At 35.4% G+C, this 27,314-nt stretch overlaps 1 protein-coding gene across 1 annotated transcript in view; it reads right to left on the bottom strand.

Annotated features, from left to right (window-relative positions):
• Positions 1-1,421: 1,421 nt before the first annotated feature.
• LOC145694559 (differentially expressed in FDCP 6 homolog) overlaps positions 1,422-27,314 on the bottom strand; it is a 47,972-nt gene continuing 22,079 nt past the window's right edge. The window contains exons 6-10 of the mRNA XM_081770887.1: positions 22,958-23,159; positions 21,566-21,732; positions 17,048-17,184; positions 15,287-15,411; positions 1,422-11,584 (exon numbers count right to left, since the gene is read on the bottom strand). Coding sequence (XP_081627013.1) covers positions 11,429-11,584; positions 15,287-15,411; positions 17,048-17,184; positions 21,566-21,732; positions 22,958-23,159 — 787 coding nt within the window. The 3' untranslated portion in view covers positions 1,422-11,428. The remainder of the gene's footprint in view (positions 11,585-15,286; positions 15,412-17,047; positions 17,185-21,565; positions 21,733-22,957; positions 23,160-27,314) is intronic.

Here is a 27,314-nt window from a genome sequence, read left to right on the forward strand (position 1 = left end):
CTGATTTTACTAGATTGTCGAATAAGAGGTCCACAATCTTTGTCAACAGTATGTACTGCATCATAATGCAGTAGTCTTGTGGGTTTTGTACACATTAGGCGTATCAAGTTGCAATATGTGCGTGACAACCTTCCCAACGTAAAATTTAAGGATGGAACAATTTGACTTCTATTTTCCCTCACCATTACCATATTGATTTCCCTTTCCGATTGTGTGGAAATGGGATGAATAAAAGGAGGGTCAGCCATAGATTTTATGGATCCCACTATTGCCAAGTCTGCTTTGAAGAAAACAACCAAGTAATAATTCAGAAATAACTAAATTCTTGAACAAATTTTACAAATAACAGTACGTTTTTAAAGTTTAAAATGAGGGGGTTCACCTAAGAGGAAAAAAGAGTTTGTGTTGAAAATATGAATTAGTTAATGCCGTTGAAAACTACAAATACCAGTTATCGTATTTTACAGAATCAGTTGTGTCAATTACCTTCCACGTTTTAAACTTTTGCGTTCGTTTAACACGAGTCTCAATAATTAAACATGTAAGAAAACGAAGCACGAGAAGGATATTGCAAATTTTAGTGCTAGAAGAAAAGTCGAGTTTTAAAGTATTCTAGATGCTTATGCACTATACAAAATGTTTCAAAACAACACCGACAATGTTTGGGAGGTGATTCCTGACACCAAGATAAGACAAAAAGTATAGACCAACCTGGGTGCATAAATGCTTCCTTTTGGAATAACAGGCTGCCGAAAACATGAAAAAATGAAATTCAAAGGTCCATAGCTCCAATACTATGGGATCTACCGTAGTAGGGTCAAGACTTCACTTAGGATCTAGTATGTGCCCTATCCAAATATTCATGTTTCAGAATCCTAAGACACTCACGCAACGATTTTTATAGAGGGAGTTTGGCTACAGGCATATAATTTGAAATACTCACCAACTACCTCTACAAAAATCGTTGCGTGAGTACCTTAGGATTCTCAAATATGGATATTTGGATAGGGCACATACTAGTTCCTAAGTGAAGTCTTGACCTGACTACGGTAGGTACCATAGTATTGGAACTATGAACCTTTAAAGTTCATTTTTCCATGTTTTCGGCAGCCTATAACTCCGAAAGGAAGTATTTGTGCACCCAGATTGGTCTATACTTTTTGTCTTATCTTGGCGTCAGAAACCATCTCCCAAACGTTGTCGGTGTTGTTTTGAAACACTTTGGATATGTCTTCAGGGAACATAAAGACGTGTGAAAATTGTAATTGTTTATCCTAATTGAAAATGTTTATTAGATGCATACTTACGAGCTAATTAAGAGCTGCATAAGAATTATTACATTTATAAACTTGGCTCCCAAGAAATGGAAACAAACGACTAAGCTTCAATCATAGTACATGAGGACAAAAAATAAGACGACGTATTGCCACATTTATTTATTTTTTACTTTAAAGCAACGCACAAGTCAATTTGCGTGTTCGATATAACATTACAATAAATCTCGCATTACGAACATAGAAGTCTTGGTCTCGAAAAAAACATTCTCTGATACAAACAATTGTTTCTATGGAGATTGTATGGCAGTTTTGTGGAACTTACGTTATAAATTAATGCGAAGTTCGCTTAGTACGCGATTTCTATAATTTTTATTGAATTTATTACAAATCACGAAACTATACGGTTTGTTTTCGATACTTTATTTATTTGTTTATTTTCATTAGGTTTCAGTTTTGTGTTGTTTGCAATAATTTCATTTTCTTGACGCTAGAAACACTACTGCATACACAGAGTGCAAAGATTAAAAAAAAAAAAAAATCGAATACCTTCAGGCTGTATGTATGCAATCCACTCTTTAATTTAATCTTTAACACTCTTTACAATAATATATATATATATTCAGTTATTTTCTCTTTATATCATTAACAGTACGAAGCGTTAGTATATAGTTTTATGGCACTGTATATAAATATGTATAAAAAAATATAAACTACTCAAACTTACACGTATGTTGACAGATCCTAAGAAATGATAACTTAAAACATGACTCTGTTTTTATATTCACGACTTTTCTATGTGAACAAAACTTATCTACTCATGTTTGAGCAAAAGCTACAAATTTGATTGACATGATGAGTTGACAACCTCACTGTAGTGGAGACAAAAAGATTTGAGATACAACATACACACCACACACATTTAAGTGATACAAGAAAAAGTATTTACACTCATGGTTTTCTTCTCATATACAGTTTATATCGTTGGAATAACAGGAAATGTTTACAGCTGGACTGGTGAGGACTCGACTCCACTTGCCGGGGTAGAAGCTCAATTAAGGAACGACCAGCAATAAATATATATATATATATGTATATATATATATATATATATATATATATATATATATATATATATCGGCTGTTCTAAAAAATGGTGCCCACGGACCACAGAGCACTATTCTATAGGCCAAAATAAAGCGAAAATATTATATGCTGGTATGTCCTCTGGGGCCTCCGTAGCTGCTATGGAAAATAAAAATTTTACAATGTGGCAATGTCGCAGATTAACTTGGACCTATTATATTTACTCTACGAATACAGCAAACAGTTGAATCGATTGCTACACTGATAATTGACGCGTCAATCAATATCGACTTTAGCTGCCATCTGGAAAGAATCGATTTAACTATTTGGTAAGATTGGTAGATCTAATCTATGGTTCTTTGATTGCGCCATTGCCACATGGTGCAATTTGTGTCTCCAGACGAGGATACAAAAGATATACAAATATATATATTTTTTGCTTTATTTTGACTTATAGAGTAATGATCTGAGGTCCGTGAACGCCATTTATATATATATATATATATATATATATCTACTGTATATATTTCTAACAAAAGATTTGTAGAGATTGCAAATTACCAGCAGACAGCTGGCTGGTCGAGCTTAAAATAATAAAATAAAAGCCTTTAATACATCTGTTGGTAGAGTAGGAACAGGAGGTCACGATTCGAGTTGATTGAGTTGATTTTAGTTTAGCGTCCCTTTCAGCAGCGAGGCTATATGAGACGTGGACCTACTGATTAACGTGAAATCCGAACCACATGAGCTCCCGCCAGGAACCGAACCCGGGTCTCCCACGCCAAAGGTGCGAGGTCACGATTCGAGTCCCTGACAATCTAGCGAAGTTTCCTGTGTTATTCCAACAATGACCCCTACCTATTGACATTAAGTGCACATGTAATAATTAAATACGCATTTTTTTAAATATTATACGCTTTTCCCTTACCCAAACTTTGTCCTTTCACCACGTGAATACTGAACCCTCTTCACAAATTCAATCAATGATTGGTTTAACTTTACCTTTTGACTGCACATATTTTACTACCTATAACTAGATTTTTTTTACTACGTAATACATTTTCCCTATTCATATTTCTCTATGTTTATATGATACTATACATTTATGTATATTAATCAGAAAAGATCTACATATATTTCGAGAAATGTTGCTCTTCTTTAAATATACAGGTAAACATAAAATACCTAACACTGAATTTTATAAAGAAGTACTCTGTCGTAGAACAATTTTATTTAAAAGCAGAAATTGCAAGAAGGAAGTCTTCCTTGGAGTACCACCGCTAAGAAGTACTAACATTCAATGCGCACGTTAAGCTATATTTATATCCCAAAATATCTAAGGAAAAAGGCATTTAGAATCTGAAAAGTTCAAGTAAGAATCTAACTTTCCTCAGTAATGTACTGTATTTTTTATACACAGTTCGTAGTTTCATTCCACAATTCTAAAAATAACTAAATGTAGTGTGATATATAACTCTAAACGCAATATTTCACAATATAACGAGTACCAACATTAAACAAATTGTATACAACATATAAAATATCTCATTCTTCGTTTCACAAAACTATTAATAATAATGATAATTTTTACAATATTCAGTACGCTATAATAAACATTCACTATTTATACGTTACATTATTTTATGTAATGTAATTACAAAATATGTATATACATATCTCCTCAGTCATATTTCAAATACAAATTTATATTCTGAAACATTATCAAAAATGTAGTTCTTCAAAAATAGCGAAAGTGCCTTATAAAAATATATGTCCAAGAAGTTAACTTTTTAGAGTATGTCAATTAAACGTAACATTTAAAAAAAAAAAAAAAATAACATGATAAACATTTAAAATACAACAATAACATTTTTGTTGGCCAAAAATCAACCTTAACAAGAAATCAAGCACAAATCATTCGTCAAAACGCAAATGGTTTTCTGGGTTTCTTGTGTTAAAAATGTCTCTTATAAATCTAATTAAGACTTTATATAAATGGAGGCATATCAACAATAGTTTCTGTTGTACAAAATATAATTTAATCTATTGTGACTATGTATAAAAGTTTTCTTCTTTTGATTTACAGTGTACTTATTTTTTAAGAAAAAAATATATATATATATAATTCTGATCCATTTATTTAATGTTTTTCTTTATATGCTTAACTTCAATTTATACACATTTGTAGCCGTCGTCTTTCATATAATTTAAGGAATTATTATACAATTTACAATGTAGAACATTAGTCGACATGATCCAATCCCAGATACGCCGATACTTGTTTTCTTTAACTTTCTCAAGTAATCCTCGCATATAATTCGAAGCAATACCATAGAGAAATATTTTAACTTGTCAACTTATTTTCGAAAAGTCAAAGCTCTGTGGAAAAAATTAGGACTCAAATTCAACTTAGAAAAAAAAGTAGGCCCTTAAGTCTCATTTTGCGCCAACTAAAATTATATTATTTAAAAAGTGCGAATTAACTTATGTTTTACAGCAGCCATGTGCAACAGTCCATTGAACCCTTTCATCCGGCATCCCTGAAACGTTACTAAAAATCTATTTCTTACGTAATCTACTAAACTGAATTGGAAATTTTTCCGAACTTCCATCGCGCAGTGAAAATTCTCTCTCGCGACTTGGCAACGTTGGAAAAACAATACAGAAGCCAACTCTTCATCTCTACCTCCTCTCACTCAACTTTGTGTTTCAAGCTTCATCATAAGTAACCTTCACATACCCAGTTCAGATGTCAAGGTGACTTTTTTCTGCTTTTCTTTAGTATGTATAGTTTGTTTACAGTTATACGAAATTTTTGTCGTATGAAGAACAAGTTTCTTCATTTAGCATGGCCATTTAATTCTTATGGAGATGTTATGCATTGTCTTGTAAGTCTTGTGTGCCGAGTTCCTACTGATCTGGAGAAATCTATTTCCCTGACTTCTCCATGGCCTTTGGCAAGAAATTCCCTGACTTTCATGACTGATGTCGGATGACGTTGACATATAAATAAGGAATAAATAACGGTGAATATTTATATATGAGAACATTTATTCTATAGAGACAAATAGTAATCAACTGCTCATACGGTACATTCCACTTATCATCCATAAAAATTTGAGCAACGTTCCATACTGTGGTCATTAATGGTTGGCTAAACTGAAATTGGTGTACAATTAATGTTAGAAAAAAATATATTTTATGAAATTTCCCTGACTTTCCATGATTTGCAGCCTTTTCCCCTGACTTGCACCAATTTCCCTGATTTCCTTGACCGGTAGGAACCCTGGTGTGATTGGCTCACCCCTGTTCCAACTTGTACATACCTTTCTTACAGAAGGGCAAGGAAAGTGACTACTTCACATAGGACTAGGTTATCCATTTTCTACACCGTGTAGAAGAACGAGTGGAATTAACTATAAGTTACGGTTTGGAACTCCATGCATTCCTCAACACACTGCAGTTTTCACACGAGAAAAGCTTGTGTGGTTAGATATTCCCCAGAACTTTTCCACTTGTCGTTTTCATATGAGAGGTCCAACGAAAAATTCTCTATATTAGCTGCTGTAAAACTATTTCTGTTATGAACTGTTAATACCGGATTGATCAGAAGTCCTTTTCATAGGTGCCTCTTTTCATGTTTGAATTCTTTCTTTGTAGATAAACACTGATTATTTGTGATCATTGTGCTAAATTTGGAGAACAAGTACAAATCAACAACTAGGCGGCAGTGGCAGTGAAGTTAAAATGACAACCAAGTTCAAAATTGGTGAGTTGAAAAACATCAGAAGCGTTCTCGTGCAACATGCTAAGAATAACCTTCCATGACAGATGAGGTAGGGAAGTTGCGTTAACAAGATCGAGGAAAATGCTGCGAAAGTCTTTTCAAGAATTAAGTGACATATTCCGCGAACCATGATGCGACAGATCCTGCAAAAAAAGAAAAGGAAAAAATCCTACAAATAGTAACACAAGAGCTGATTGAAGATCACCCCCGAGGAATGGAAATATGCCACTGGTTCATAGAGCGACACGGGAAGAATCACACGTTTGCTCAGACATTCTGCTTAGTGATGAAGATATTGTAAACGGGAAGGCCAAATGTCACAACTGTCACTATTAGACCTGAGACAATCCTAAATAAATGGCAGCAGATTGTAATATTCTCTAGTACATTATCGACAACTGTGTCACGATTAATGAAGACACACAACTAGTGCAGAGAAAGTACATCTTATATTTTTACGTAAGTTCGTATAGTGACCTATGGAGAGAGACTTTTGACCTACCCTCTACATCAAGATCTAGTAGTCCTGAAATAACTAGGCAGTAGTCCCGAGCAGACCTGATAAAATACTAGAGATGACCCAGTTTTGAAAAAAAAAAAATAAATAAATAAATATATATAGTCTGAGAATATACACATTATCTATACGAAGTAGTAATTTAACCTTCAGATCTGACGTAAAAGAAAACTTTTTTATCTGCTATATCCTTTGATCCTTTGTCTTTTTATATATATATATATATAAATTTTCATACTGTAAACTGCACAACAATCCGTTTTTAGTGGTTATTGTAAGTTCAATTGAATATATATATATATATATATATATATATATATATATATATATACACCGGGTGCGTCATTTATAATGTCAAACCTTGATGACAGAGAAACCAAAAGAGAAAGAGAAGCGAAACTTTGCACGAAGCAACTATACAAAGGGGCACATTGGTAGACGTATTACTTGACATCACCGGATGAACAGTGTTGCCAACCCAATATAAAGTTATGATTTTTTAAATGGAACGACCTAAATTGTATTTCATAATTGAATTCAACACTAAAAGGAAAGACGAAAGATATGCCACCCGCAGGTCAGTGTTGCAAACTTCTCGAGAAATAACGTTAAATATGTGTCACATTTAAACGCCTTTTGCACACACAGGGAGTGAGGTACACACTAGTTCTGCACGATAATTTAAATATTGGCCAGAACGGTTTAAATTGACACCAAGTTTAGATGAGTTCGTTAAACAGTGTTGACATAACAGAAAAGACAAAAGTCGAGTTTAGATATTGTGCAATAACTCGAAAAAGGCCATAAGTACATTACGGTTTAAAATTTATAGGACAATTTGTTATGCCATAAGAAGCATTCTCACGTTTATTTGAAGTCGATAAGTTAAGTACTTACCGAGATATTCGGAATTTTGTAAAAGCTGAGAATTTTGCGCTGTAGAAGTTGGTAACGCTGCCTCAAATTCCCACTTTTTCCCCCAACGTTGAGGAATTCGTAAAGAAGTGGTTGAAACAAAATATAAACATTAATAAACACACATACGATGATAAAGAAACGTTTTTCATTACTTCAAATGACTAATTAAGCGTAATTTACTGGATATGAAAAAATAAACGTAAGGAAGTAATAGGACTTCATATGACAAGATAATACAAAGACGTAAAAGACATGTATTTACCTAGTAGCTACTTTCACACGATGAAAATATTTATCCTCTTATAAGTTTGGGACACCAATATCAAAACAATCCAATACTCACTGTGTACATTACCAGCATGTTACCAATTCCTGTTAACAGATACATGGAAAAATTATTCAGCATGTCAGGAGTCACACATTATTAAAAAAAAAAAAAAAAAAAAAAAAAAAAAAAAAAAAAAGTACAAAAGAATATTTTACTTCAAAATGAGAGGGTAGAAAAGTGAATACCTTGAAAAACAGTACATGTACTCATAAAAGAACACGTCTGGTAACCCTACATATCAGTATGTGCAAATCTTTCAAACATATGATACATACCTTCGTAGCTCAATCCAGATTTGTCACAGTAAAGCAGCTTGACCTGTCGTATCGTTTAGTGGTGCGAGTATTGGATTGTTTTGATTTTGGTGTCCCACACTTATAAGAGAATAAATATTTTCATCGTGTGAAAGTAGCTACTAGGTACCTGCATGTCTTCTACGTCTTTGTATTATCTTGTCATATGAAGTCCTATTACTTCCTTACGTTTTTTTTCATATCCACTAAATTACGCCTAATTAGTCATTTGAAGTACTGAAAAACGTTTCTTTATCATCGTATGTGTGTTTATTAATGTTTATATTTTGTTTCAACCACTTCTTTACGAATTCCTCAACGTTGGGGGAAAAAGTGGGAATTTGAGGCAGCGTTACCAACTTCTACAGCGCAAAATTCTCAGCTTTTACAAAATTCCGAATATCTCGGTAAGTACTTGACTTATCGATTTCAAATAAACGTGAGAATGTTTCTTATGACATAACAAATTGTCCTATAAATTTTAAACCGTAATGTACTTATGGCCTTTTTCGAGTTATTGCACCATATCCAAACTCAACTTTTGTCTTTTCTGTTATGTCAACACTGTTTAACGGACCCATCTAAACTTGGTGTCAATTTAAACCGTTCTGGCCAATATTTAAATTATTGTGCAAAACTAGTGTGTACCTCACTCCCTGTGTGTGCAAAAGGCGTTTAAATGTGACACATATTTAACGTTATTTCTCGAGAAGTTTGCAACACTGACCTGCGGGTGGCATATCTTTCGTCTTTCCTTTTAGTGTTGAATTCAATTATGAAATACAATTTAGGTCGTTCCATTTAAAAAATCGTAACTTTATATTGGGTTGGCAACACTGTTCATCCGGTGATGTCAAGTAATACGTCTACCAATGTGCCCCTTTGTATAGTTGCTTCGTGCAAAGTTTCGCTTCTCTTTCTCTTTTGGTTTCTCCGTCATCAAGGTTTGACATTATAAATGACGCACCCGGTATATATATATAAAACATTTTACCCACCATTACATTTTAGCTTTAATTACTGCGAAAATGTTATGTGATGGAGAGTGAACCAGTATACACACGATGCGCCAAATTATTCAGCACATTTTTTTTTAAATCTATTACTGTACTTGAATACTACTGATACATATGTCAGTATGAAGGCACTTGCATAACACACGATATTCCAAATAACTACTCTAGATGATTAAGTAAATAATCAAGATACTTAGGAACCGCTATTATTTTGTACTGTAACATAATGTAGGTCGGTAACATTCAGGAATCTAAATACTTTTGCCTATCTATTTAAGTTGGTACTTAAGCTACAATTACAATACCAATAGTACTCATAGCATGTGAAAGACAATTATGTTTTTTTTTTATTTTTAAAAAAATGACCTAGCCAAATAATGTTTATATTTCCGTTGAGAAACGTCTCGCAGCCGCTATACGACTTGTAAACTAAAATGCGTTTTATTTCTATGGAAAGCAAAAGCATGGGTAACTTTTTTCTCTAATTCCAGATTTACGTTACGTTACGCATTTCCTGCGTAAATTTACTGAAAAACCTCTCATTTTGCAGTGTCGGAGCTAGAATGATAGACCCAATTATCATAAATTTTACATTTTTTAAAAAAATCTTTGTTTCCGCTCCACTTGAGCACATCTTTACTTCTTTATCACTTTAGTAAGTTCCTATTCATCTACTAAAATTATCCACAGAAGATATCGAGAAGATATCTACAAAAATCTAGTAATTACAAATAGCATTGAAATTATGTTTTAATAATTATAACTAACCAATATTAAGACTGAATTAGTTAAAAGACAATAAAAACACACACAAAAAAATAACATTCTAAAAATTCACAACGGAAGTGATGTAAAAAAAAATAATAATAATATCACGAACCATATAATAGTTAGTTCTAAATTAAGTAGATACCGAACATATTTACATACATATACATTATGCACGAAACATAGCTGTTAACAATCAAAACGAAAGTACGTGTACAAGTATAAAATCTCAATGAAAGTACACAACACAAATTCTGAACAAAAATACAACCATCCTGAAATGTTAGTTTTCTTCTAGACATAATTTTCTTTAATAACAACAAAAAACGTTAAAGTGTGAGAACCAAACGAAAAAAAACATTCAGAATAATAATTATCCTGTAGAAATTCAAATTCAAATTCCATGCTACTTACTCCTGCCTTTACCACAATTTAATCTGAACATTTTTTTTCTTTTAACACCAGAACAATGCACATAAAATGTGCACTACTAGCTCGTTGGATTTGAGAAGTTAATTCAATCCAATAAGGGCATGCAAGATTAGTATATATTTAACAAATAACGTTAACTTCAATTTAAGAGCATAATTACAGGAATAGATACAGATTCTGTAGCCGGATAAATGAAACTGTTGAACCGCTTGAAGAGTAATCTTATCAATCAACGCAAAAGTACTCACTTTTGCCCCGTTAAATCCTTCAAGATCTTTCAAAAAACTACATTAAACGTTAAAATTTTCATTGACAACTCACAAGTTTATTAATACTTAAATAAAGAACGGTGTTTGGTAAGCACAGGAAGTACGGAAATTCTTACCTACGTCTTGATAATGCCGACAGCTGTCAGCAAAAATTCGATGTTTACTATACTTGAAACGATTAATAAAAATTTGGAGGAGCCAAAGTGAGTACTTTTGAGTTTACTAAACGAAACCGGTTTTTATGCTTAAACTTCGTAATACTACAAAAATATATATCCCATATTAAGCAATCCAGAATTAGTATTTCATTTTGAACGAACCATCTAGGTTATTAGAACTAATATTACGATTATAATCACAATATTATATATATGTATATATAACAGTAAGTTCATTCAATTATAATATGTTGTTGTACAAGATTCGTTGTATCTTACAAGCACAAGGCAATACATTAGTCTTCTACTACAAATAGGTCAGTCTAAATATTCCTAATTAAAAAATATGAAATTTTATGAGCAAAGATTTTCAAATCTTCAATAAATATCAGAAGTACAAGCAGCTATAGGCAATAGCGTGGTTTACAGTAAGAACTGCAATTACGTACGTTAATAGTACTATACGACCTATATGTATAGTATCTTGATATATACAATTATTGTCAAGCACAATAAAAATATATGCTATTTTGTACACTAAATTTTTACAATGAGCAAACTCTTTGGGGATAGTAAAACCTTTTAGCTGTCACTAGAATTATTATTAACCTCTTCGTCGGGAGTTGCATTTCTTCTCGGCTGCCTCATACTGTTGCTTCTTGGCTGAATATACGCTGGCCTCTCCTTTGTAGATGGCATAAATGATAATGTTCGGTGAATTTTCTCTCGCTCACGTACCTGGAAGTTATTTCGTACATCAACATTATAATTGAATAAGATGAAATTGAAGAAAAACTAGCTCTACTAGTAAAAAATATTATCAAGGAATGCTCTTAGAAACAAAATTTTGAGTGATCTAATTACCAAAATTCTTGTAGTTTCAATGGTAGAACACTCGCCTATCTCGCTAGGAATCCATGGTTCGATTCCTGGACATGTGAGTTTGTGGTAGAAAATTTCTTTCGTAATCATTCATTCCCATTAATCACTCGTCTCCTTTAGTTCACGTAATATACCATGGTACGGTAAATTAGATGCTATAGTCCTATTTCTTTTTAATTCTCTAAGTTTTTGTTGAACCAATAAGAGTTTCATTATGAAGATAATACAGAGATTGATCCATATATAATGAGCCAAATTTGACCTAGGAAATGCTGTTCTTTCCACTACCACTTGTGCTCGATCTGGAGGCCACTTCTATTGACTATTGTCCGGCGTCGGAATTTCCATTGCAGGTGACTGCGTTGCAGCTGGACCATGGGTATTCCACCCCACTTCTCTTTACAGACTTTCTACAGGCCGGTGACGGCGCGGACTACATGATGGGACAGGTGCCGTCTGAGGAGTCCGAAAGTACACAGTTCATTAGGTTGGCATCTGGACTTTTAACAGGGATGTCAGACAAGGGAACTGCCGAAATTCCAACTTCCTGTTTTATACGGCGATAGAATTCCAGCGATGCTTTCGCCCTGTGGCTGGATGCCTCGTCTCGGTCCAGTTCAACCGAGTTCATGTCTTGTCTGGTATTTTATGCTGGTATATTTCAGTCAGGACATAAGTCTGGTAGTACGCAGCATAAATTTTGACTTTTGCTCCAACTTTCGAAGACGAAGTTTGCTCCTATTCGAGAAACTAGCTACAATCATGAATCCTTTTGGGAAACGATTCTAGCTGCTCCGTCGGAATGGTGGGCCCAAGACTCTGTGCCGCATATTTCCGTATGAGTCACAGTGGCACTACATACACGGAAACTATGTACTTGATACATTTCTACGACGCGCGACGCCGTGAACTTGGCCCCTCTCAAAATATGAACCCCTCTCAAAATATGTTCAGTTTCGGCACCATCAGACTATGCTCGACCACTGCTCTACTGTGTGACTATCGAGATACTGTTGCTTGCCTCGTGGTAATTTCACGATGATGGGTTGTGCATGAGCGGTACAACTGCGCATTGACTTCGGCTCAATATAAGTGAATCAACCTCTGTAACTGAATAGGAGCACGACGAAAATATTGAAAGCAAATGGCAAAAGTATTACACGATAAAAGCTATCTCTGTTAAGCTGAAAACTGTATGCGCTGCAAATTTTGTTATGAAACATTTACGCAAGCGAAAAATAATATCTGGTGTTGTTTTTCTGCATGAGAACAATTTGCTATTACATACTTAAATAGTTATAAATTATTCTATAAATTGGAAGAAGGTATACACATCATGATCAGGGAGTTAATGAAACCTTACCAATTGTTATATTTTCACATAGAAATATAGACATGTACTTGATTCTAAAATGATATATGCACTCACCAAGTTATTTTTAAGCGTCGTACAGATGTTCAATGCATCCACAATTGGTCTTACGGTACCCATTTCACCGAAGACCAGATTTAATATATAAGGGGCGACTATGGCGGTAGCTGTCATGATCCGGTGTCATCTGGTGCAGGGGGTTCCTGGTTCAATCCCAGCTCGCGGCAAGTGAGGTTTGTGGTGGACAAACACCGTGTATGTGGATTTTCCGGGATTCTCGTTTCCTCCCACTTCTTCATTCCACCATTTCATTTATTTCTCATCATCACAGTCTCCTTTAGCCTACACGGCATAACCGTGGGACGTAAAACTGAAAGATTTCATTTTAATTTCATTACGATGCGGTATAGCAGATCTTGGGAAATCCCTTGGTAGGTGTGATACGTAAACTTTGCTTTTCACAAAACTAAATGAGATCAAATCTTTTGGCTAGAGTGTATCACAGTCATCTTTTTCTGCTGAATCTGGTATGAGTTGAACTGGACAACAGGACAGATGTGTGTCCCAGCCATACACACATTGAGCATTCCAAAGATGTGGAAACGAAGTTAAATGAATTTCTAGTTTTACGTTCCATGGTTATGCCAATTAGGCTAAAGAAGACGATGATTAGTGAAAATGAATTACGAAGAATGATAGAAAAAGAATAAGAGGAAATGGGAGAACCCCGAGAAAATCCAGAGACACTATGTTGTCCCCCACAAACTCACTTGGCCTGGGATCAAATCACAAACTAGTACCAGAGGTGAGCGCTCTACCACTAAGCCATCGTGCCCCTTAAGATAAGGAAAATCAATTCGTTGAGTGCATCTTTTATTTTATAACCACTGAAGTGTATACAGGCATCCGTTTAAACGGATCAAAAGGAAGTAACAGCGGTCCGACATTGCCGACTCTGTGTAAGTTCCGATACTAAGTCTGTTGTGATTAATATCCACAATTACATTACGAAAAGAAAGAAAAAAAAGAGAGAAAGAGAGAGAGAGAGAGAGAGAGAGAGAGAGAGAGTTGAGTTGATTTTAGTTTAGCGTCCCTTTCAGCAGCGAGGCTATATGAGACGTGGACCTACTGATTAACGTGGAATCCGAACCACATGAGCTCCCACCGGAGAGAGAGAGAGAGAGAGAAACAATACAGTACTGTAATTTTAATTAAGCAATAGCGACTATCCAATCTGAAAGTATAAAATATCTGTAAACTGTCAATAAATTCAAATATTTTTAGTTTAAAATCAAGACTTTCCAACTGAATCGGCTGCTCCGGATTTTGTTCGTTGCTTCCGATATCTGTTAAATGGAAGTCCCTAGAACTGAGGGATGAGTGTATTTGTATCCCTCTATGAAAATATAGTTTCCTGTGAAGTTTTATGAACTTGGTAAAACATGAAATTATTACCAGCAACTAGGGACATGGTGGCTCGGTGTCAGAGCGCTTACCTCTGATGCGTGGTCCCTGGTTCGATCCCCGACCACATTCTCATTCCACTAATTCTTCCACCATCATTCACTTGCATTAATCATCCATCTCCCTTAGCCTAAAAGGACATAATCATGGGATGTTAAACTGGAAAATTTCATTTCATTTATTATCAGCAACCACCCTTTTAAAGTTTCGTGTTTTTGCTGGAACAAGTACGAAAAGCTTGCGAAGATATATTATTTTATAACTCTACTCAAAGACTTGTTCTAATTCCGACCACCGAGCAGTGAAAGAAAGCACATGTGCCTCTTTCAAGCGGACATTTCTTGCTTTCACTTCAAAACCACACTTCGACAACAGCACAGCATTCCATAGAAAGCAAGACTACACTGTGCTGCTGCTGCTGTTGTGCTTCCTGTACATTACTATGAACTCAATAATGAGAGTATTAGACTATTTTCCTTTCTTAATTTTATTCCTTACCCTTAGAAAACACTGAGTCGGACGAACTAGTAAGGTCACTGAAGAGTCGGATTGTCACTGCATGAGGCACCGAAAACTACAAAACAAGAAATTTTGTGAACTGCGCGATGATGAAGCGCGTATTCCTGACTTTTCCACATGCTCACAGACTCTCTTTTGAGAAGAAAATTGTTCACGTAAAACAAAAAAGTATCTAAATATGTACAATGTAAATGATGCCTTACCCTCAACTTAGCTTCCAGAACTTCTTTAGATCTTTCGGAGAGAAGAATTTTTTCCTGTGCCAACTGCAGCTCTTTATCCAGTTTCATTCGATCTTCCTCAAGTTTCCGCAGCTTTCTCTCAGCTTCTACAATAGGAACAAAAACATACATAGTGTTAGCTAAATATTAGAATAGATTTTAATTCAGATCCATTAATTAATCCTGAATAGATTAATTAATGTCTCTTTTTAGTACAAGGGCTATATTAGAATTTGAACCTATAGTACAATATAGAATTCGCATATGTAGTGCCACCGGAAATGGAAGCTCAACCTCCGCCACCAAAGATGACAACTCCTATTATTCGGCTAGAGGTGAGCTCTATTGTTGTTGGAGCTGCAGTGATCCACAAAAGTATGTCCAAACATCAGAAGGTAGTCCTCTGAAAATGGGCAACAAAACATGTGATACCGCATTGTTCCGGAAATATACAGGGTGTTCGGGAATATGCTCACTGGATGGCAGGATGCCCATCGTGGAGAAAAAATGACAGTGATATTCGGAACATTTCCCCAAATAACGCAATGCCCAATGTGGGATCATGTCCTATGTCATAACTTGTGGAGAGGAGCTGGTGTTCGAGGGGGAAATCTACTTCAAGATGAAACTTTCTTACTCCATATGATGTGATACGAACATGAATGTATAAATGAGGCATAGAATAGGTCCCACCACCATCCTGGTACAAAAAACTTAAATGAAACGAAAATGTGATCTGGATCCATTTCAGTAAACTGTCTATTAGGGGCTCCAGAAATCATATATATATTTCTTAAGGCTTTTAGTTGTGTCAAATATTGTACTCTCAATTTAACGTTTGAAGCATGAAATGGACCCACCATACTATTTTCAAAAGACCTGAAAATAATTTAAGGTGCTGCTAGTGTCTGGTGCCCAATCATCTGAAGGAAATTAAGCATAAACGTAATCTGAGTCTTACTTTCTCTAGTAAAATGCCAACTGTGGTCTTAGACGTCATAAAATATTATTAAGTTTTAAATTCTAGGGGAAGCAAACTTCATATCTTTCTAGGAGGTCCAAATATTAACCTCACCAGGAAACGTTCCAAGTTACGGTGCTGACCACATCCCTGCTTCCTCCCGAAAAGTGCGTGTCATACCCAATGTTGCTTTAATTAAATATACTCCTAGTACTTGTTCTCATCATTCCACCTTCCTCCCTTGCTGACTGTTTCCACCATATTAATATCTCTGTCAGGCTTACCGATGACATGTCTACCTCTATTTCTATAACCTACGGTGTTCCGTATCTTGTGGCTCACTCTATATATCTCCGAAACGGTGCAGTACCATGTAGATATTGGTGCAAACTTTTTTGTTGCCTATTCCTAGAGGAATCGCCTATTGAAGTTTGGATGTACTTTTCCGCACTGCCTTACATATAGGCTATATTCGGACTTGATGATAATGTTGAGATTATGTTTCCACTATTTCCCTATATATATGCATTTTAATGATTGGGAGACGAAAAATAATCGATTTACATGAAAAAGTCACAATTTCATAGGCGAAAACGTGAAATTGTAAGCAAAACTTTGAAAAAAATATTGACACAAATAAATAAAATAAAAGAACTTCTATGTCATTCGGATGACTCCATCCATAATGTTCCAAACGTAAGTCCTTAAGTGGACAATTTGCAAAAGATATATAATACAGAAATTAAACAAAAATAACGGGAAATATTTGAACTAGCACTTACCTTGAAGACGAGCTTCATTTTCTCTCTGCAATTTTTCAAATGCTTTTCTTTTCTCTCTTTCTTCCTCCAGAAGCAAACGCTGCTCCTCCTGTAACTGTTCTAATTCTTCTCTTTTCTCCCATTCTTCCCGTAACACCCTGAAAGAACAACCAAAAACACACCAATAGCGACTATATGCTTCCAATCCCACAGTCCATAGAGCGAAAGTAGATAAGATGTTAAGTGTTCTTGTTCCGTAATCAACAGGTCCGATGTTCGAATCCTGGAGCCAGCTATCTTAATGAGGTTTGTTCCAATCTGTTGGGAGGTTTGTACTAGATAATGGTATCTTCTTTCCCATTATTAATTGTGAATGCTCCAGTGTAAAATGATTTTCTGACTCAACATGAAATTACAACTTATATAAAAAAGACTTAATCGAAAAGCATGCACAATCGCTAACAATTTTGTATGTATTCACTAAAGTTATGGAACTTCTCGTGTGGGAGATTTAGTCCATCTCTACTACAACTGTGTCATTCAATCTAGGCACCAACTGTGCGCTACAGCTAGCTCTGAAATTTCTTTAATATGGCATTACTGAGAGATATATATTAGAGATATATCCTTTTCGTAGAACCGCTAGTGGTCCCTTGTTTACTTACAAAGTAGATGTGAAGGAGCCAAAATCAGTGAGAGCGAGAAGAGGAGAAGACCACTGATATAAAGCATTTGTATATGGAGGAGCTTAGTTTCTTCTCGAAGATGTGTGGTAAGAACACCAAATTACTCCTACCAAGAATGAACAACTTCCCACTACTTTCAATCAGTAAAATACTAATACCCAATAATAATAATTATTCAACCAATATTATTATAAAAGTAATAATCATTCTCAAATTATTTTAACAATTGCGATACATTTGTCGGTCTTTGCACAAATCTCAACAATGAATACCTTCATAAGCAAAGTAATGAAATGCCTTCCGCCGACTCTAGTTAAAGGACACTATGCATGTTTAAATGTGTATAATTTCTTCTGATACAACACGTCAAATTTCCATGCTTGGGTGGATGAGAAAACAAATCATATTTGACTTAATTTTCCGGTTACTGATTCCTTTTCGATAGACATACGGAAGGGCGTTCCAGGTTTATGGTAACGAATTGGCACACTTAAGAAATACCGCACGCTACCAGTAGTTTTGCTCGATGTGCAAGCCTTCTCTATTAGCTATTATTCTGCATATCAGCTTCCACTGAAGCAGAAGGCGTTAAAGCACCATTTGATCAAGTCTGTTCATTCCTCTTGATCGACTTTCCAAGACCATCGAGTGTGCACGGTTGTTGACGGCCTCACGCTTGCTCCAACAACAAGAACCCACAAAAATCCATCGTGGATGCATCACGGGATTTCATAATAATATCTATAAATTTCACGTGCCATCCGCTCGATGCAGTATAACTGCACGCCTCGTACTGGTGAATGAGAACGCGAGATTTGCTGCTGTCATTTATAGATAAAATATTACAGCAGTTCAGACTCCAAAATATCTGTCTTGTATTAGGCTGCATTGATGTTAGCCTTGCTGTCCACTCTACGTAGCGAAACTTTGCTATTATAGCAGTAACCACCAACAAATAAAGGCGTGTGGAAAACTTTCCGCACATTCATTCTCAGTCAGAACGATCTCTGGAATCACGGGGCTACAGAAGAAAGCCATTATTTTTTATCACCTTCCCCATGTCTCGTCCAGAGTCGTCACAAACTTGAAACTGTCCTCTGAAAGATTGTGTTCGTACAACTTTCGAAATGAAATGAAATCTTTGAGTTTTACGTCCCACGGTTATGCCGGTTAGGCTAAAGGTAATTATGAGAAATGAATGAAAAGGTGGAATGAAGAAAGTGGGAGGAAACGGGAGAACCCCGAGAAAACCCACGAGCAGGGTGTTTGTCCACCACAAAGTTCACTTGGCGGGGGCTGGGATCGAACCCGGGACCCCACGCACCAGAGGTGAACGCTCTATCACTGAGCCACCTCGGCCCCCCGTACAACTTTCGACTGCCTGTCTTCCTCGCCATGCTATGTAAGGAAGGAGCTTATGAACTCGAGCCTTATGCTTCGTTACCAAATATAAGTCTCATGTAATTGTTATTTACGGTCACGGTGGAATGTTATACTGGCATTGCTATTGATTTTTGAGATGGTGGGATTTCACGTCGCACTAAGGAATCATTCTTTTTGCACTATATCGGGGGTACGCCCGAGCCCCCGATATCTATGATGCTATACCCTTAACCAATGTCAGAAAGAGCAAAACTGTTTCCTCCCCAAAACGCCGTAATTTTTGGAACCATATACGACTACTTACATACACAAAACAGCCGTCCTTCCTGCAAGTCAACACACAGCACTTTCGAAGTACTTGCAAAAAATTCATGCGCTATACGGGGATGGAATTCGTCACATAAACCTGAATAAGACCTTCTGTACTTAGATAAGACATGCCCAAAGAAACAGATTTTGAAAAGTGTTCAGACCAAGGATCTTGAATAAACTAAAACTGCATTTGTATTTTTTTTTCCCTTCCTTTCGTTTCTTATATGGGGAACTATGTCATGAGATACTCGAAATGGCTGTAAGAAAAGTAACTATATAATCCATCATTAGTGGATACACTTGAAAAAAAAAATGAAATGAAATCTTTCAGTTTAACGTCCCACGTTTATGCCCTTTAAGCTAAGGAAGACGATGATTAAAGCAAGTGAATGATGATGGAAGAATTGGTGGAATGAGAAAGTGGGAGGAAACGGAAGTACCGCAAGAAAAGCCACGGACACAATGTAGTCCACCACCAGCTAACTTGGGCGGGAATCGAACCAGGGACCCTACGCACCAGAGGTAAACACTACCACTAAGCCACCGTGACCCCTTTTGGATATAGTTATGTATATACTTAGTGATGTTTTTTCAGTCTACCAATACCAATGGTTCAAAACAATTCCTAAGGTATATCATGTATCATAAAACATTTAGTAAGATTCAACAACTTATTTGTCAATCTCGTCTCTGCGTTCATTATTTAATATAAATATTATTACATTATTACGTTCATGTCAATCTCGTCTCTGCGTTCATAAATATTATTTTTAGGGGCACGAGTTTTTCGCACTAAGAATTTGAGAATTTCGCGTTTCGTTTTTCATATTTCGCGTTTTGTCGCATTTTCCACATAAAGTTTCGCTCTTGTGGAAAAGACATTCCTTGATATTTTTAAAATAGTTTCATTTAAAAAAAAAAAATCACTACAGAAATAAACCATTAATTACCTAAAAACAAAATACATTGAATATTTCACTTGACATTGTAAATTTCACTTATAGAAAGTTATATGCATTTTTTTTTTTTTTAAATCAAACTGAAGGAAAATAAGTAACTACCAGTAAACTTACTATGAGTAGGAAAGTTTTGCTGTCTTCTGAAAACACACATACGTTACATTCAAGCATTAACTATAAACATGTTACATGTTTCCACATTTTCCTTCTTCATTGTTGTACGTTTGTCATTTATCACCAATCCATGCCATTGGCTAGCTAATTAAAACGACTCCTCCCCATCCAGCTGCGATGGTGATAGCTAACGCGCAACATGTTCTCTATAGCTGTGTGCAAATCACCCAAGATGCACCGTTCATGCCACGTTCTACCGTTCCGTCAGCGAAAAACTGGCGTTTATAAATAAATGAAAACGTATTTTTAAAATTTCGCGCATTGTTAGAAATTTCACGCAAAAATGCCAATTTCCGTTTTATCGCGCAACGGAAACCAATAAAAGTACACATAGAATATCATAAAACGTCAAGAAAATGAAAATTAGTTAATTCTGATGCATTTGTTTCATCGCGCATTGCGAAAAACCCTTGCCTCTAATTATTTTCCCAATAATATAAAGGAAAGAAGAATTGTACATCATCTTAGAGTTTAAGAAGTATATTGACAAATACAATTGATAGTTCAACACTTTTGCAATATCTCTCTTTTTATATGCCAAATTATCATTTTCGAAAAGAATATATATATATATTCTACATAGCTAGAGCAAGCTTAAGTCATACATATTCATCTATTGTAACTTCATTCTTAACATATTCTAGTCTCAGAATCTATAATAAAGTGAATAATAGGATAGATCTGTCTTCTGATGGAAAACTTAAATTTATTTAACTTCTGTATGAAATAATGTATATTATCTTGTATGATTTTACTGTTTGTAATTTACTGGCATATATTGTTTTACTTATGGCTGAACTGCACACTTCTTTTCCTTTCTGCTTATTCTTCGTGTCTCTTTTCTACTTTTTACCTTGTAATGGTGTTGTCATTATTATTATAAAAGTTAAGAAGGTATGTTATGAGCTTATGGCTGTGTACTTTCAAATAAATAAATTAATTAATTTAAAAAAATACATGCAGTGCACGCCACATGTAAAGACGGCTGCATTGAGTTACTTTTGCAATATTAAAAATACGCTCACCTGGCTTGCAAATTCCTAACTATTTCTTCGTCCCTTTTAGCCTGAGTCTCTTCTTCCAGCAAAGTCTCCAGTTTCAGTCGAATGTCTTCCAGCTCCTGAAGCCGCCGTTCTTCCTCTTTATGCTGAGCCTCAAGTTCTCTCGCCTGAGCTTCTGCGGCGACTCGAGCCTAGTGGAATAAACGACACTCATAGTAATATTTATTAATTATTCAGTGAACACATACCAGTTTCTGGGTCTATTTACAGGTAATATTTTTAAAACTACTAGGAGTGTGTGTGTGTCATTGTTAGGAAAAGATACGATCTGATAGTTCAACTGTGTGTGATAGTGACATAAATATATACACGATCTGTTCCTGGAGAACTATCAATTACTTCTGACAACGAACAACGAACAACCTAGAGCCAGAAAAGTTTGTCTTTGTCGATCTTCTCGGAAACTACGCATCAAAATTTATCCTTGAACATGTCACTTTGTTAAAAAATTAAATGAAATTTTCAGTTTAACGTCCCACGATGATGCCTGTTAAGACTAAAAGAGACGAATGATTCAGACAAATGAATAATGCTGGAAGAATTGGCGGAATGAGAAAGTAGGAGGTAACGGGAATATCCCGAGAAAACCTACGGACATGATGTCCACCACAAACTTATCTGGCCGGGAATCGAACAGAGGTATGCGCTCTACCACTGAGCCACCGTGTCCCTTGTCGTTCGGTTAAGTTCGATGTGACCTATCGACTGATATATGCTTTACCTTCGGGCAATACTGGGCAATCTCGGGTCTAGTTGCATGTTTTGACTCTTTGAAATAAAGTATTTCAACGGCAATAACCACTTTGTTTATACTTGCTAATGCACGCTATTGAATACATATTCCAAATTAGAATTAGGTACTAACCTTATATCCTTTAAAAAAAAAAAAAGTGTTGTGTTATATTAAATTACTTCAAACTTCTCTGGGGTTTTCATCAACAGCTGTTCTCCCGCTGTTATGAAGCCCAAATATTAGTTTTGCCCTTTATTTTGAAATTGGAATAAATGAACAAAAACGAAAATGAAAATAACGATCGTTTTTTTTATATATATATATAGCCCAAACCACTAGTCTAATGGCTGGTGCGCCCGCCTTTGGTGCACGAACTCCCGGGTTCGATTTCCGGTAGAATAGCCTTGAAAAAATTCAAACAGATACGGTAGTTCGGATTCCACCTCGAATTGTAAGTTCACCTCTCGTATAGCCCCGGTGCTGAAAGGTACGCTAAATTCCAATCCCAACCAACCAAACTCGTTTATGCTGTATACATGTGATCTACGACGGAAAAAAAAATATTTATATGTAGTATTTAGAGTGCCTAAGTACTATACATCTTAACTACAAATGCAACTTACCATTTTTTCAGCTTCCAGTTCTGCTCGTGTTTGCTCCATATCAAGAATCTGACTGGTTCTTCGCTTGTGTTCTTCGAACTGGCGCACAACCTCGGCTTCTCGTGCCGATCGTCTCCTAGTGAACTGAACTCGCTGATAACCTTCGCGGTTTGCGGAATGAGAGATGGCTAATTGAAATGCTGACATCCATTGCAAGCGTGTTCTAAATACAAATACAAGTGTAGACATTATTTACTATCCATACATACAATTAGTACATATAAATATCTGTGAATCATTCTAGGAACTAAAATAAATAAATTGAACAGTATCTTTACAAACATATATAAAAGCTTGCAAGCAACAATTAAAAATTCTACATATCAACTCCCAGCTTTTATTTTGTTTTTCTAGTTCTATTTATTTCGATTTTTAGCAGAGTGGAAAAAAATCACGATTTAAAAAAATCATTTTTGTTGATTTTTTTTATTTAAATCACATCTTCCTCCTCGTATAATACAAGTTGCGAACTGAACAAATAACATTAGGAATTAGTATTCAATTTAATTATGCCATTTAAAAGAAAGTATTGGGATTGAATTTTGAATTAATCCCCAATCGTTAACCTATTTCCATCCTAAACAATGTCTCTTAAGCATTAAGGATAAAGTACAGCAACGTTTATTAACATGACACTTTTTTTCACAAAAGTTATTGATATTTCGCAGGGACATTTCTTTTTTTTAAAAAAAAAAAATCGGGCGGTCCAGAAACAGCTTGCGGCACAAAATACATATAAAATACGTAATAAATTTCGCCTAAAGTTATGTAAAATGTACAAAATTTTTAAGTTCTAGAGAGGCATCAGACACCCTAAATACGCTCCTATTATTTGGTCTAGGAATTAATTCGTGCGGTTTTTAATAAAAATTGAAGCTTTATTTCAAAAACAAAGTAAATGAATACGTTAACAAAAATATTGTCCATCGCTAGCCACTACTTTCTCCCATCTTTCAGGCAATTTACGGATTCCGTGTCGAAAGAATTCCTCATCTTTTGACGCAATCTAATCAAAGATCCATTTTTCGATATTTTCTGAAGAAGTGAACCGCTGTCCAATCAAATCGTTATTCATGCAATCGATCAAGTAGTAGTCAGACGGAGCAGTGTCTGGTGAATATCGCGGGTGGAGTAACACTTTCCATCCGACATTTTCCAAATAGGTTTTGACCGGTTTTGCGACATGTGGTCGAGCGTTATCATCTTGATAAATAAGTTTATTATGCCTGTTATTCCATTCTGGTCGTTTTCAGGCCAGAGCTTGCTTCAAACGCATTAATTGTTGTCGATAGCGGTGTCCATTAATAGTTTCACCAAGTTTCAGAAGTTCATAGTACACCACACGTTTCAAATCCCACCATATATACAGCATAACCTTTGCACAATGAATATCTCGTTTCGGTTGTGAAGGACCTTGTTCACCTTGCTTCACCCAGGCCTTTTTTCGTTTAGGATTCTCGTAATGAATCCACTTCTCATCACCAGTTACAATTCGATGCAAAAATCCCTTCCTTTTCTGTCTTTGAAGCAGCAATTCGCAAACGGTTTTTCTTCTTTCAACGTCTTTCTTTTCAATTCATGTGAAACCCAATAAGACATCTTTTGAATCATTCCTATGGCTTTGAGACGTTTGGAAACTGTTGTTTGCTCAACTCCAAATGCTTCTGCAAGTTCGTCCTGCGTTTGACACGAATCCTGATCAAGCAATGCTCTCAATTCTTCATCTTCAAATTCTTTTGGCTGTCCAAATTGCTTTTGGTCTTCCAAGCTGAAATCACCACCTTTAAACCGTGCAAACCACTTCTGACACGTTCGCTCAGCTAGAGCATGGTCACCAAACACTTCCCCTAAAATATGATGACTTGCGGTAGCACTTTTCTTCATGTTAAAGCAATGAAGAATAACTCCCCGCAAAAACACTTTATCAGGCACAAAATGCGCCATTTTCAGTTGAAGAAAAAATGTTGTTGTTTCCGCTTCAAGCAACTGACATATACTAAACAAGATGCTCAATGACAGTAGTTTTCAACGCATGTTTGGATCAACGAAACTATGGGACAATAAGCTAGTTACGCCATCTTTTGTAAAACCGCACGAATTAATTCCTAGACCAAATATATGGGAACAAACAGATGCACATACAAAAGAATTTTCGTCGATGGTGATTTCCCCGGTGGGATAGTTAACGATTAACACACCCTATGTTACGAAGAGAAGAAAGCAGTATTGCCCCGTTACCCGTTCTAAACGGGATTTTCCCTAATCATCCTCTGCATGAAGCACACATTTCCATACTGTGCTGCACATACATCTGAGTCTCATTGTATTATGATCATTGTCTTCCATAATCGAAATAACAGAATAGAAACGCGATTTTACTTATTTTCAATTCAAATAAATTTATTTCGGAATTTGATTTAAATCCAATTCTTATTTTAAAAATCAGATGATTTATGTCTTGATTTTAATCAGATTGATTTAAATCAATCCACCCTGATTTTCAGACTTAACTTGCTCAAGATCTCTGCCAATGTAGATTCTGGAAGGGGAAAGACGTATAAGTGCATCCTCCAGGAAAAGTTGTGTGACAAATAACGAGTGTGGATTCTTGTGTAATATTCTTTCAATATTCATCTGAAAAGGCTAAGCGAAAACTTCTGAAAGAGATGTATGTAACAGTATAATTTTTAAAAGAAAGAGAAAAATAACTTATTACAAAAGAATCCTAAGAAAATAATAAGAGAAGTGATCGAAACGAAACATGGAAAAATGGGCCAACCACCATCAAATTACGTTTAGAAAATATGCAATTAAAATTCAACACAAATTAAAATTACCAGATGCATATAACTTCGAATACGATTACATCTTGCAATATCCTCCTAAGTCTTCGAGTTTTTTTCTCTATCTTTTCTTTCTGTTTTAAATAAAAATCAAAGCAAGCTTTTTGTTTATTTTATGGTAGTGTTTTCCGATTTTTTTCATTTTCAGTCCGTTTCTACGTAATATTGTTCATTCATTCTTTAGTGAATATTACATAAATATGAAAGGACATTTGCCATTTATCTACTGAACGACTCAGATGTGAGAGTAGTGGTTTCTAATCTCTATAATCAAGGAACCACCATAGTCATAAAGCTACCATTTCTTCCCTAAATTTAATTTTCCTAAGTACAAAATATGCAATAATTTAGATTCTAATGAACACAACACTTGAAAGGACTGATGTTTCTTTTGCGTTACTATGTTTTACAATATAGGGTGTTTCAAAATGAAATCGGGGTTTTAAGGTTTTATTGTATTTATTACAATTAACTTAGTATTACAAATAATATATCAAATGACAGAGAAATTCAAACAATTTTGTGTGCACGAATGCACATGTACTGTTTCTTCTCTCCGCCGTTAGAAAGCGCTAGTAGCAAAGATAGCGACTAGTGAGCAGAAAGCTTTCTGTGTTTTACAGTTTGCAAAGACTGAATTTGTAGTTACAGTGCAGCAATCCGTGTGGAGAATTTTAAGAGACGCTTACAACTACGTCCTTATTGTCTTCAGTTGCTCAAAGCCGACAGACTACGGTTTACGTGCAAATGACATGTTGCTGCATGAAGATGAAGATTTTTTGGATCGTGTTGTCTTCAGTGATGAATCGATATTTCACCTACGTGACGATGTGAACATTCATAATGTTCGTATCTGGGGTCAGCAAATCCCCACGAGCTAGTATAGTATCAACGAGACTCCCCTAAATTGCATGTGCTCTGTGCCATATCCCAGCGGAAAGTTTATGGGCTTTTCTCGCCTATCGATTCGACATACGAGTGACGAATGGTGCTTACATTGAACACTTATAGCAAAAACTGTTTGAGTTGCTCTTTCGTTTGATGTATTAATTATGACTGTATGTTAAATGTAATAAATTCTCCGATATTCATTTTGAAACACCCAGTACTTTACGTGCAAAGCCTAATCATGCTTACAGCTGCGTCCAACTAAGGGAGTTAAATCTGCAAATCAAAAGGCAAGCATACAATGTAAAAGCATATTCAATAAGTCAGCTGAACCACTGAAACAAGAAGGAAAAAAAACTACATAACGTTTTAATGAATACAATCGTTATTTTGTAAGGCTGAACTCACTGAAATATTTGAATTGATACGGGAAAGAATAAAAACTCGCACATTTTATTACGTGAACACACGGAAGGTACCTTTGAACTAAATGGTTAAGTCTATACGCACAACAGTGTAGGAACGATCTTAGAACGCATTTAATATTTATTTATTTTTAATGAATATATCTGATTAAATATAAGTAG

The sequence above is a fragment of the Thermobia domestica genome, chromosome 9, assembly GCF_964235325.1.
Source record: "Thermobia domestica chromosome 9, izTheDome1.hap1.1, whole genome shotgun sequence".
NCBI classification, from domain to species: domain Eukaryota; kingdom Metazoa; phylum Arthropoda; class Insecta; order Zygentoma; family Lepismatidae; genus Thermobia; species Thermobia domestica.